This window comes from Sceloporus occidentalis, unplaced genomic scaffold (genome assembly GCF_023333645.1).
Source record: "Sceloporus occidentalis isolate IW3139 unplaced genomic scaffold, rSceOcc1.0.p SCAF_41, whole genome shotgun sequence".
NCBI classification, from domain to species: Eukaryota; Metazoa; Chordata; class Lepidosauria; order Squamata; family Phrynosomatidae; genus Sceloporus; species Sceloporus occidentalis.
Genome location: NW_028317021.1, coordinates 5,043,498 through 5,057,390, shown reverse-complemented (window position 1 = coordinate 5,057,390; position 13,893 = coordinate 5,043,498). Strand labels below are relative to the sequence as shown.

Genomic DNA, 13,893 nt, shown 5'->3' with positions numbered 1-13,893 from the left:
CAATCCCTTCAATTCTTAAGGCACTCTACAGCCCTATATTAGACTCCAGCTACAGTCCATGGTTGGGTGCTTGGCAGGGACTTGGGCAATCCAGATTCTAATACCCACAAAGCCAAAGGAAAAAAACCTCACTGGGTGATCTTGGTCCAGTCACTCTCAAAGCAGAGGACTGTTGTGAGGATCCAATGGAGAAAAGTGTCATGCCCACCACCTTGAGTTCCTGGGCAGAAAGGAAGGGAAGAAAAGGAACCAAGAAAATGAAAGTGAAAAGCCTGAAAGCTCAGTTTACCTCCATGGGGTACTGGATGCCATCAAAGGTGTGTTCGGAGCCATTTCTGTTGACGTCTCCCCAATGGAAGTGGAACTGCAAGGCCCGGTACGTGTCATGAAGTCCTCCTTTGGTGACATTGATTTGTTCTGCAGCAGAGGCCCCATCCAGGTTCATGATGACTGAAAAGGAAGCCAGTCAAATACAGGCAGAGTATCCCTTGTCCGGAGTTCCAAAATCAGCCCTCCATATCCACGGATTTTTTTATCCAGGGATTCAAGCATCCATGGCTTGTAAATATTCAAGAATTTATAAATCCCAAAAAGCAAGCCTTGATTTTGCCATTTTATAGAAGACACACCATTTTACTATGCCACCGTGTATAATGGGACTTGAAGGTCCACGTATTTTGGTATCCATGGGGGGTCCTGGAACCAAACCATAGCAGATACCAAGGGCCCACTGACTCCTAAATCTAAAACCTTTTGAGCCCTTGGTATCCACTGTCCTGTAGCCTAGATCTGCACATGCAGAGTTTTACATTGATTGTGTAAATCACCCGTTGTTGAACAGCAACATTGCACAACCAAATGCATGATCAGATCTGCAACCAAAGGAGTAGTGCTGCCAATTGTGACATGGGCAGAGGGATACACATGAGCCAGAAATGTGCCTCTGCATGTGGGCCATGGCACACCACATGCACGACCTAGAACTGTGTCCAACCCTTCCTATAGGCAGACTTCCACATGTGTGAGACACCAAGAGGATTCCAGCTCCAGGCCAAGGGAAATCCAAATGTGCATTCAAGTAAGCACAGTTGAATGAACGAAAGCTAACTGAAGGACATTGGGAAAGCACTTCTCGAATGAGCGACCTCCTCCATGCTCACCTGTGTGTCCATCGTTCAATAGTCTCCACCTGCCAGGCGGGGCTTGGTCATACCCTTCAAACAAGAGTTCATCAAGTTCCTTGTTCCGCTGTGCTTTTCTTCGGTCAATATTAATGGGCGACTGGTTCTCTCCGCCACAGGTTGGCATGATTTCCTTCCAGTGCAAAGGGCCTAAAGAGGGAAGGAGGTAGAAAGGTGGAGATAAGGCTGTAAGTCTGGATGGAAAGTTCACTCTGCAAAGGCGAGAAAGGAAGACTCCTTCTTTGGAGAAGGTGCAGTGAATTTGAGGGAAGGAATACCTTATGTTCAGGTGGCACCAGCAGTCTGTCCATGCACAGGTTCATAACATCATACAGTTGGAAAGGACCCCAAGGGTCCAACCCCCTTGCCACACAGGAATACACAACTAATTTATTCCTGAAATATGCCCATCCAACCTGGGTTTAAAGAGAACCCACCATCCTCTGCCCATTCCACTGTGAAACAGCTCTTATACTCAGCATTGCAAAGAAGTAGCCACGTTAGTCTCTTGCAACATCAAAAATAGGAAGGGAGGCAGACAAAAAGAAAAGAAAAGAAACGGGGCAGCACCTTTGAAATGAACTAGTTGTTATAGTTTTTTGTTGGGTTTTCGGGCTATGTGGCCATGTTCTAGAAGAGTTTCTTCCTGACGTTTCGTCAGCATCTGTGGCTGACATCTTCAGAGAATGCTGACCTGGAAGAGAGTGGGTACACACACACACACACACACACACACACAGTGTGACCCTGTGTGTGTTCCCACTCTCTTCCAGGTCAGCATTCTCTGAAGATGCCAGCCACTATGGATGCTGGCCATGAAAGCCTTCAACTTAACTAGTTTTTATTTGTTCCTGAGCTTTTGTGGATATAAACCCATTTCTTTGGATGTAATGCCAAGTGGTGTTAAGGCCCATGACAGAGTTGTTGTAGGGTTTCCATAAGTCAGAAATGACTTGAAGGCATACAACAACAATATAAAGCATCTTTATCCAGTTGCAGGAGTGGGGTGTAATAGGGTCCAGAAAGATGTGAATCCTGTCCCTTGCCCTAAATTTTCAAAGGGCTGCGCGAGGTGATACAAGTCTTTCGGATTTTTACAGTGGTCAGTTAGACTGGATGTACTGTATGATAGCAGTTGGGTGGAATCTCTTTTCTTGCCATTTGAGTCCATTGCTTCATGTCCGAGTCTCTGGAGCAGCAGAAAATAAGCTTGCACCATCTTCTAAATACGTCAGACATTTAAAGTCTGACGAGTAAAGTCCTAACAGACCTCCCCTCCTCTTTAAGAGCAAGAGGATCGGCTAACAGGGCTTTTAGTTTATTTTTATTTCACTGTATGTATTTTTATATTAATGTATGTTGTTTACCTGTATTGTTTTTATCCTACTGTAAACCGCCCTGATCTTTGGAATGTGCGGTATAAAAATAAAAATTTTATTATTTATTTATTTAAAGATGGCTCTTTCGTATCCCTTGTCAATCTTTTCTTCTCCAAGCTAAACATGCCAAACTCCCTAAGCCATTCCTGACAGGACTTGGTTTCCATACTTCAAGGATGATAAAATTGGCTAAGAGCATGCTTCTTTCCCCAAACGGATCTTTGTGAATTCCAGTACAACCTGTCAGCAAGTGACATGTTGAAGTAAGCCTGAGTCCCCTTTGGTTCTCCCTTATCAGTGATGTTTTTCCTTATATGTGTATGTGTGCATCCCTTTAAGTCATCTGTCAACTTATGGCGACCCTATGGGTCGTAGGGTTTTCTTAGGCAAGGAATGACCCGTCTCTTCCTCTGAAATAGGCTGCTACATAAATGGTCACCCTAGCTGGTGTCCAGATGTGAATCAGGGAGTGACCAGATGTGCATCGGTGCCCCTTGAGCATTGGGCTATGGTGCATCAGTTGCGCATCCTTGTGCAATGGACACTTATACATTGCAACATCACAGCAGCTCCTAGATGAATATGGCTGTTGTAAAAACAGTTTCACGCACACATAAGGCCTTTTGCAAAGATCTAAGTCCCAAACAGAACGCCAATCCCAGGACGTTATCAGACCAGGGAAATTGGAAGTATAATCCAATGGCAATCCGAACGCAATAATGGGGTTTAAAGTTATTGCTTGATAGACCACCACATGCAATTTCAGGCAATGGCAAGCTATTTTCAGGCAATGGGAAGTCAGTTCGAGCATAATTCGAATTCACGTAAATTCGCTGAACTAGCGAATTCACGTAAATGCGTTCTGGCCCCACTTTCTTTTCATTCAAAATTAAGAGAAATTCCTCCCGTGTGATAAGCTCCCCAGTTCCAGCAATGTCTTTTCTCTCTTGTATTCCCCACCTCCATCTGCCTCCACATCTGCTGGATCCCTTTCCTTACTTGACAACCTTGATCGAACAGGAGAGAGAGTCTTTAACTTCCCTCATCGTCTGTTCGATGGGAACCATTTACATTGATTTCTTTTTTTAAAGGATGCTGGTTAAATCAACACCTCTGCCAGCGGACCTGTGCTACAGCAAAACCTCGGCCAAAACATTCATTAGACGTCCGCCGGTGTTCCTTCCACCTCGCCTACCATGAAGAAGAGATGCCCTCTTGCTGAGATGACCTTCATTAATCATAGCAAACAGGGTTTTTCTTATCTATAATTCAACAGGGGTTCCTCTCCGGCTCTATATTTGGCCTGACAGTCGAAACAAGCTATTCTGGGGGCTCTTCTGGTCTCGGAAGCCCAACAGCAGCTTCCATTCTCATCCTGTTTATTTGCATTGTCTCTCTGGGCATCCCTGCGTTGCCAGTGCCATGCAGCTCAGCAGCTGAACATAAGCCTGATTTGCACAACATCCCAGGTAGGGATGAGATCCAAGTACTAATGGACTAGATCTGATGCTATGTCGCACTTTCTTGCTGTCTCCTGGGTCTGTTATTTTGAGTAAAAAATTACCAAAATGTACACCTTTCTTTGCATTCAAGACAGAAAGAATTGGAAGGCCCAGAGCCTAATCAGAATTGCATTGCAATACATCTCCATATGTGGAGTTACATGAGGCTTTGCTATAGGGCAGTGATGGCGAACCTTTTCCAGTTCGCGTGCCAGGGGCGGGGCTTCTACCCCCCAGATGGGGGCTGAGTGCCAGGGGCGGGGCTTCCACCCTCCGGGGGTGGGGCTTCTACCCCCTTTTCAGAGGGAGGAGCCTCTGGCTCCTGCCCCAGCATTTGCCGGCCGCTGAGGGTCCCTTCTGGGGCCGTCAGAGGCCGGCAAAAGGGCCGCGAAGGACGGCGGGCCATCCTCCGGCTTTTGCTGGCCCCTGAGGGTCCCTTCTGGGGCTGTCAGAGGCCGGCAAAAGAAGGGAAAGGCAGGAGAAGGAGGCTGGGCATGCATCCCAGCCACCTTCTCCTTGACCCTTCACTCCCCGCAAAAGGGCTCCATGGAGCCCTTTCGCGGGGAGCGAAGGGAAAGGCAGGAGAGATGGAGGAGACAGACGCGTGCGCCTCTGTCTCCTCCTTCTAGGCGCCAGAGACAGTGGGAGGCCCGAAAATGGCAGGGAGGCGGCGGAACGGGCACGCACCCATTCCGCCTTCTCCCTTGTCCCGTGCCCGGAGAAATGGTGTCGTGTGCCACCCGTGGCACGCTTGCCATAGGTTCACCATCACGGCTATAGGGCATAGCCAGACCAAGCCCATCTATCACCATCCCTGCTCTTTAACATACACAGAACAGCTATTCGGGGGAGGTATTTCAGCAAAAACATGAGTCTGGAGATGCCGAATAGAGTTACAACAGAGGTCCATCTGTGGAATCCTTACGCTATACTGAGCAATGCAGGATCTCAGCTACTGAATGACCACCGACAAATGCACACCCAAACATGCAACCAAATTCACAACCAAAGGCATCTCTCATACACGGGTGCAACTCCACTTCCACGCTAACCATAATGTAACACATTGAACACTTCAAAACCTTCTTTCACATACTTACCACATTTCAGATCTTGTGAGTCGTAGCACCAACTACCTGGAAGGGAAAGGCAAACGAAGAAAGACAATGTATGAGAAGAGAGGACGAGAAGAATCAACAGCTAAAACCTGGAGTGGGGAACCTATGGCCCTCCAGACGTTTTGGCGGCAACTGCTAGAAGCCCCTGGTAAGGGATTATGGGATCTGTAGTCCAAAATGTCCAGAGGGTCCTAGGTTCCCCAAGCCTAAGTTAAACTACTGCTTCTGGCAGAAGAAAACGCATGGTGTGCATCACTTCACAAACAAAGACCTGACAGTGCCATCCCCAAAAGCAGATCATTAGTATTATCCCCTATAATGTAGCCATTTATACACTTTTAAAAGAAAGTTATAATATAAGTAGGGGAAGAAAGAAACTGAACTACAGCAACAAGATTCAACGGATTATAAACCAGGCAATTATTAAGAGAGACATGGAAAAGAAAATGTTGGGTTCTCACTTTATGATGAGTAGCAACATCCTCCTTGCTGTTTTCCTCTTAATTCTCAAATGCTGTCCTCCCTCTCCGACTCTATGGACAACATCAGGGGTTTTGTGGTCCTCCAGATGTTTCTAGACTGCAGCTCCCAGCATTCCTCACCATTGTCTGGGGCCACTGGGTGTTGCAATTCAAGACCATCTGGAGGGCCACACAATGCCCACCTCTGGCCTAAATCCAATAGTTAGTCCTAGCTAACATAGACTAGAGGTTCTTAAACTTTGGTCGGCCAGACATTTTGGACTTCAGCTCCCAGAATTCCAAGCTGGCTAGCACATCTGGGAGCTGAAGCCCAAAATATCTGGAGGACCAGAATTTAGGAACCACTGACATAGACCCATTGAATCAAGGATGCTGATCTAAGCGTTGACTTTTCAAGTTCCCGTTGACGTAGTCCATAACTATGGAGACTTTAAAAAATGGCATTCAGGCCTCTTTCTCCATGCCCCCAAAGCCAGCATGCAAGTCGTACCTGTTCCTTTTCGTCGGTGGTCTGTGCAGGAAGAGAGGAAAAGAAGAGGGAGAGGAAAAGAGAGGGATTGAAAAGGGCTAGAAGACAGAGTCTGGGTTTGCAAGCGTCATGCATAGGAATAGAAGCTACAAATGGAGCAACCATAAAACCAAGCATAGATACACTCCCAGCCCCTGCTACTGTCAAATATTTGGGATGGCTTGGCTGTTGCACAGCCTCATGTTCACCATTGCTTGCATGCTCAGAGAAGGCAGTGACAGCAAAGAGGAGCAGGTGGAGCAGCACCAAGAGGCTCCAAACAGCAGGACTGGCCTTTGAAAAGAACTGCAAAATATACAAAGCACAATAGTGCCAAAAAGACAGGAAAAGGAAAGGATTGCATAAGGGGAAAGATATAAAGTATATTATATCTTTTCCCTTTTCAAAGACCGGTCTTATTACAATGTTTTGGTTTTGGGTTTAGGTGCACCTCCAACACTAGCCATGGATTCAAGAGCGCAAAACTAAGCATAGCGTCAGTGGCAGAGGAAAGAGGAGGCTAAGAACAGAAAGCCTCAACCTTGCCACATCATTTTTGCCTCTCTTTCCATTGCAATAAGATGACCAAAGGGGAAGGGATTTGGTTTTTTGTCGATGATGTCAGGGTTTTGATAAAGGCAGCCTCAAGAATTCAAACCGGGTTGGAGAAAGGATTGCGAGGCATCGATTAGGAACTTGACGGATCGCTACTAAGAGAGCATGGTGATTCATCGCTGCACATCATGCTTCGAGAAGGATCGGCCCTCGGTCTGTTCCTCCGAGGGTAATACGAAACACAACTTCACACCGTGCTTGCAGGCATCACTGTGGAGGGACTGACCAGGACAACTGACTGGCAGATCTCACAGTCAGTGGAGTAATTGAAGACTCTCATTTGGGGCTTTCACGGCACTAAGCTCATAAAAATCCCTCTCTCTTCTCTCCTGATCGATCAGTTATGAAATATTAGATTTCCAAGCAGGCAGCGGGTGGGAAAGCACATTGGCAGCACCAAGAACTGGCTGGCTTACCCAAAGCCCTAGTAGAAGCCGATTCCTCGGAAATTCATAATGTCCCCAAAAAGTTGAAACTTTGCAAGCTCCTTGCCTTTAAACCAGAGTTTGGAAGGAAAGAAATAACAAGGCGTTTGTTCCTATTTCTACCAAGGCATAACGTGAAGGCTGCATCCGTACGGCAGAAATAATCCAGGCTGACACCACTTTAACTGTCGTGGCTCAATGCTATGGAATTCTGGGAACTGTACATTGTTGTGGCCCCAGAGCTCTCTGACCAAACTGGATCATAAATAATAAATACACAAATAAAACTTTTATTTCTATCCTGCTTTTCTGTAGCAAGACAATTAAAGCGGCTACCAACTAAAACATCCATATACAATATTGTACATAAAATTACAATCCCCCCCCCTTAAAAAGAATTAAATACAGCTGCAGTGCAGATACAGCCCAAGTCTGCATCCACACTGCAGAATTAATGTAGTTTGACACCACTTTAAATGCTCTGGCTCAATGCTATAGAAACTGTAGGGTTTTTTTTTTCTTTCATTACAAATACTTTTGCTTTGGCATGCATCTATCATTCTACAGATCCCAGGATTCCGTAGCATACAGCCATGGCAGTTAAAGTGGTGTCAAATCGGATTATTTCTGCAGTGTGGATGCAGCCTTTGTCGTGGGGGTCCCCAAGCCTGACACTGACCTTGGTTTTTATGAGATAAGCGGTTTGTTGAAGTCAGGTCCCAGAGTCCAAAGACGGAGCAGTCAGGCCACCAAATGTAAAAAAGCTGGGGACACAGAGCCGCCACCTGCTCCATTAAAACTAAACTAATTAGGATCTGAGAGGCCTTTTTTAATGCCTCCGTCAGCCTTTTGAAAGGGAGCAAGACACGCTTGCCAAATTGGGTCTCTCCTTAACTCAAACATTCTGACCCTCTTAGCTGGATGGCTTTTCCCCTTCTCTTTAATCTTCCATGGATTAATAATAGATCTGAAGAGCCTTTTATTGTTGGCGGAGAGAGTCTCTTGTTGTTTGGCTTTCAATATTTGCTTTTCCCCTCTAATTATCCCACAAACCTTCCTGTTTTTATTTTTTTATGGTGTTCCCGCTGCAAGCCGGGTACATTTATTTGTTTTAATTTATTTCAAAGATTTATATCCCACCTTTCTCCCACAACAGGATCCAAGGCAGGTGCACCCCACCCATCCCGCCAAGGAACCACCTTACGTTTCTTGTTGCTCATCTGCCGCTTCCATCTTCTAAACAGTCCAGCCCAGTGATGTTTTCTGCCATATTGACTTCAGATGTCACCCAAAGGAAACTCTTCTGCCTGGCTTCTCCATCAACCGATTCCTTAAATCGGTGGATGAACTGCTATATGTCACAGCTCCTGTTTCAGAAATATGGCCGTCTATGGCTCTTCAAGGTTGAACTCTCCCTAGAAGCCAAGATGACTAAACTGAGGCCATCATACGTTGGCCATATGATGAGATGACAAGACTCTCAAGTTGAGGAGCCAGTGCCTCTTCAATAAGAAACACTAAGCAATGGGGCACCTGGTGTCTCAAAGTCAGGCAACTACATACCCTGCAGCAGCCACTGGGATTTTTTGTGGTTGCAACTGTTCATTCTCCCGGGCTTTTCTATACTTTTCTTCACTTGCAGTTCATGGACTTATTTGAAGTCTTCACCCCTGGACTGGGTTGATGTCTCTGTCTTTCCTTTGTGGCGGTCAGTTATCATGCCTGTTATCATCATGCGATGAATTCTGGAATGGCTGAAATCTTTCTAATGTGCCTCCAATTCAATTTAGTCTAACTCCTCGGATTACCTGTGCATTCCACTTTGGCATTACAGAAATAATCTAGGTTGACACCACTTTGGCTCCCGTCACTCAATGCTATGGAATCCTGGGATCTGACCCTTAGTCCTTGTTAAAAATGTATGTATTCAAGTCACTTCATAGAATGAATATACAGTCTTTAGTAATACTGCCAAGCTCATTCCCCATTTGACCACCGAACTATGTGCAGATATATTTCCCTCATCTGCGTGCAGGGTTCAGAAAATGTTACATTTAGATAAAAATCTCAGGTTCTCTCCAGGTAAGATTCTGCCATCTTGTTTTGGACAGTCTTGGCTCTTCTGCTCAGGAGGAGTCTGTTTCCTCCATCCAGGTGACTGCATGCTTTTTATGCTCTTCGATCCCATTTCCCACAAGTGGCTTCTGCAAAGTTCTCCTTTTTCTTCTTTTCCAAATGCGTGGGTCACCTCCGAAGCCAAGTTCCCTGGTTGTGACTTATTGCCTACCATTTCTGTCTTCATCATTTCCTAATTGACTGCTGCAAAGCCATCGCTTAGCCGTGAGGTTGCTTGCCACCGCATCATCTCCAGTTATTCTTATGGATTTGTTCTCTGCCAGACGTACAAGGGACTGTGCTCAGACTGCAGCCTTTAAAATATAAAGGAGAAGTTGTTTATTTGAGGACGGTAGTGAAGGACAGGTTTCCGCCACTAGGTAGAAGGGAAGCACATGCCAAAAGGTGGAGAAAATGTCACCTTGCCGGCCAGTTATCTTTCAACGATCACAGCTCCGGTCATTTAAGTTTCTTTCCAAAAGAACATGCCACTTAAGTGTGGCCAAGTTGCAACCCAAGGATATAGCTCAAACATGGGCCCTGCAATAGGCATAGAATGAATTTCAGGAACATTCTAAAAACTGGTTGAAAAATGTGTTTTAAAGCTACCACCGGAGGATTCGGGCTGCAAATTCCCTCCTTACTTGTGCTCTTTTGCTGAAAGTTTTCAGCTCGCGCAGCAAACAGCAGGCAGCTGTCTTCCCACATAGTCCCCATTTGTCACCTGGCACTGCTGCTGAGGTCAGAAAAAGGTGCCCATCCATGCTACCAATGCTGGGCACCTGACCTCAGAGTGATTTGTGCCCCCAGTGGGCCTAAGAGTTCAAGAAATGAATTGGTAGTTGGAACTGAATTAGAACTGGGATCTTTGTTCACTGGTCTACCTAGCATCTGTTAGCCATGGGGGAAAAGTGGAAAAAGAAAATGGTACAGTACAAGGAAAAGTCAAACACCACTTCTCTTTTGCCACTCCTCTGGACAAAATCTGATAGCCTTCAAAACCCTTTAACACTGCTTGTAAATAATAATAATAATAATAATAATAATAATAATAATAATAATAATAGAACAAATGCCCCACATCATGTCTCCTCTGTTATGCCATGACAGGCCCAAGTATACCTTTCCGCCATTGTGGGCTCATGAGATTCTCTTTTTATTCTTTTGTGATGCGACTCCTTCGTTTCCAAAGAGAGACGAGGAAATAAATCAGACTTTTTGCATTCATCACGATGCCGAACGTCGTCTGCCGAACCATTACCCAGTCACTTAGGTTTCCTTGGTTTGCAAACTGTAGCCTTGGCCTGCAGGGAACTACTTCTGTTTTGCAATGCAAAACCAGTTTTAACATACTTTTTATTCTTTAAGAAAAAGAAAAAACCTGTGCACCACTGGGCAAAACCATATTCAATAACTGGATTAGAAAGATAAATCTCACTTTAAAAAACAAAACAAAACAAAACAAGGCAAGCAAACGTGAAGGAGGAGGATTTGCTGGAGGATCTTCCACTCCCTGTTTTCCTTTCAGCTCTGATCGAGACGTACCAGTTGCCAACAAATATGGAAATCAATACTTTCTCCGTTGCTTCCATCTGGGAAAGGATGGCGCAGAATGGCTGATATCTAATAAGTGTGCGCTGGAGAAGCCGCAAGGTAAAACATGCTCCGCTTCTGCTGCACCACGAAAACTTCCTCATCGCTTGCTTGCCTGCAGCCGGAGGCCTTGGCAACATTTAAAAAGTAATACTTCTCCTACTCTCGCTTATTTCTCCAGGCATGGAGCCGCCTGAGTTGCTTTCATGCTGCAATGATGAAAACAGAGCCAAACGTTTGCTTTTTGTCACCATTTCCATGCAGGGATGGCAGCGGAGGAACAATGCCTTTCATGTTTGCAAGACTTAATTCATACTTCCCTAGCATTGCCAGGTTTTGTGCATAACAATAAGGAACAGTCAAAATTTTTGACATGCAGGATGTCGCTCGAGGTTGAGTCCCCTTTCCCGGAATTATGAAACCCAAAATAGTCCAAAACCCAAAATTGTCCACATGGGTTGGCTGAGGTCGGGGCACTGTTGCTTTCTTTTGGTTCCATGTACACAAACAGTGTTTCATGCACAACAGTATTAACAACATTGGGGATAAAATTCCCTTCCGGCTAAAGTATGTACAAAACAGAAATGAATTTCATGCTTAGACTTGGGGTTCCAACTCTAAGAGATCTCAAGATGTAGATGCAGAGGTTCCAAACTCTGAAACACTCCGAAATCCAACATCAACTGAATTAGCAACTTGGTGCTCTGATGAAGTGTCCAATTGATTTGGAAGTATTGATCACAGTCCCCTTGCCATTTGTTTCCGGGTAATATTAACATATGGTCCACATTCCCCAGTTACATGATGCACACATTTTTGTCTTTAGGAAGGACTCACACTAAAAAAGACAGGCTTTGGAGGCATCTTGTTCAGTCTATATAAAAGGTAAAGCTTTCCAGCCCTCAAACAGGGGACATCCCTCAATATAGGAAACACATGCCAGCTCTACACATCCTGGACTAACACACAACACAGCCTCTGACAGACCACTGACTTTTGCCATCTAGTTTTCAGCTCAAAAATGGAATAGCCCAAACGATACTATGTCCACACTGCAGAATGAATGCAATTTGACACCGCTTTATCCGCAACGACGCAAGCCCATGGAATTCTAGGAGCTGTCATTCTGTGAGGGATTTCGGCCCCTCTCCTCCTCCCGCTGAGTTAACTGCATGCAAACCACTTTTGTGCTTTGGATTCAGTTTGCTGGAATGGAGGTAAGCTGAGGACAAAGAGGGAGGAGATGAGAGAAACCAGGACATTACAAAAGCAGCTGAAAAAAGTGGGACGGCAGAGGATTAATTGGGACTCTCCCTGCCAAATTAGTTGGAGGGCATGGTATTTTTTATTCTTTTACGAATTTTAGTAGTAATCGTTTTTAGCTGTATTTTGTTTTAATTTGTTGGGAACCACTTTGGTCCTGGGAGGGTGCCAGTCTAACTTCTCCGGGAAGGGAGTCTCTGAGCCTGGAGGCAGCCACCAACAAGGCCCTGTTTCGCCCATCTTCCCACCAAATGTACCTCTGAGAATGGTGGGACAGAGAGAAGGTCCTCCCCATCAGATCTCAAAACATGAGCTGGTTCGTAAGGGAGAATATAGTCCTTCAAATACTGTAAGCTGGGCCTAAGCTGTATATGGGAGCCAGGTTGGCGTAGCGGTTTGTGTTGATCTACGGCTCTGGAGACCAGGGTTAGATTCCTGGCTCAGCCATGAAACCTACTGGGTGACTTTAGGCAAGTCACACACTCTCAGCCTCAGGGAAAGGCAAGGGCAAACCATCTCTGAACAAATCTTGCCAAGAAAACCCCACGATCGCCATGTCAGAAATGACTTGAAGGCACACAACACACACTTGATAGGTCCAACTAGCACTTTGAATTGTGTGCAGAAACAAACTGGCAGCCAGTGAAGCTGCTGCAACAAGGCAGTTGTGTGGCTAATAACACATACAACACATGGGACCTGCAACAAAATGTTGCACCAGGATGCCAGCCAGTCAACTATGCCCTTTTCTGGAGTATTCAATTCCATTGCCCCTTCTCCAACAGTTACTATTACATTGCCATTGAACATGTCTATTTACTGGACAACTCTGCAACTCGGAGGATCATTTTCAAATTATTTTCCTACTTCTGCCAACTTTGGGGTTCACTCTGTATGGCTTATACCTCTCCCTTCTGGCTGGAAAGTGCCGTTTTGGCTCCATAAGCCATGGCACTCGCAGCCTGAACATTAGAGGCAAACAGAATCATCCCGGGAGCAATCTCTTTGCTGTGCGGAAGAAATAAGCCGGCTGGGTGGAAAAGCAGCCATAACCATCCAAGAAGTTCTAAGATTAAAGAAATAGAATCCCTTAGCCGTTCATTTTCATTTCCATTTTTCTAAATGGGAAACTTTTCATGAATGTCGGCACGATACGACAGGTGGCTGCGTTTTCTTTGCTATGTTGTAAACCCTAGTCCTGTTGGAGAATTATTCCCCATGGTATGAAAGAGCCATTAATAATGCAATTGCAATTCTCATTATCTACATTTTACATTTACATTCTCAACCCGCAAGGCTGCATGCGGCCCGTTTTGTCATCTCTGGGGCAAAAAATTAAAATCGGGACTAGTTATCAAGAAAACCCCATAACAGGGTAGCCTTAGGGTTGCTATAAGTCAGAAATGACTTGAAGGCACACAACAACAGCAACAAATATATACGTGTGTGCATACATATATATGTATATGTATAATATATCTTCTACATTCCTCTGGGATCCCCCTGAACCTCCCAGCACCTTTCTCCTCTGCTGGGATGGTGTCCCAGTTGGCTCACACTAGAACTTCAAAAATAGACTGGATCATGAGACAGCAAAATGTTTTGTTAAAAAATCCCTCAAGGATGTCCAGCTTTCATGGGCTGTGCATTGATGTGTTCCTCCATATCACTCCATTGACCGCAACTCCAAATTCTGATATCCGCCTCTCCGC

The 13,893-nt window shown here is 45.3% G+C and overlaps 1 protein-coding gene across 2 annotated transcripts in view; it reads right to left on the bottom strand.

The window, feature by feature from the left end:
- LOC149290019 (carbonic anhydrase 15-like) overlaps window positions 1-13,893 on the bottom strand; it is a 35,341-nt gene that overhangs the window by 4,986 nt on the left and 16,462 nt on the right. The window contains exons 3-6 of one of the 2 annotated variants that reach the window (XM_089489944.1): window positions 6,153-6,173; window positions 5,163-5,198; window positions 1,161-1,331; window positions 290-450 (exon numbers count right to left, since the gene is read on the bottom strand). In XM_089489944.1, the coding sequence (XP_089346070.1) occupies window positions 290-450; window positions 1,161-1,308 (309 nt within the window). In that variant the 5' untranslated portion in view covers window positions 1,309-1,331; window positions 5,163-5,198; window positions 6,153-6,173. Of the gene's footprint in view, window positions 1-289; window positions 451-1,160; window positions 1,332-5,162; window positions 5,481-6,152; window positions 6,174-13,893 lie in introns of those variants that run through there. The other variant, XM_089489943.1, reaches the window with a different exon arrangement.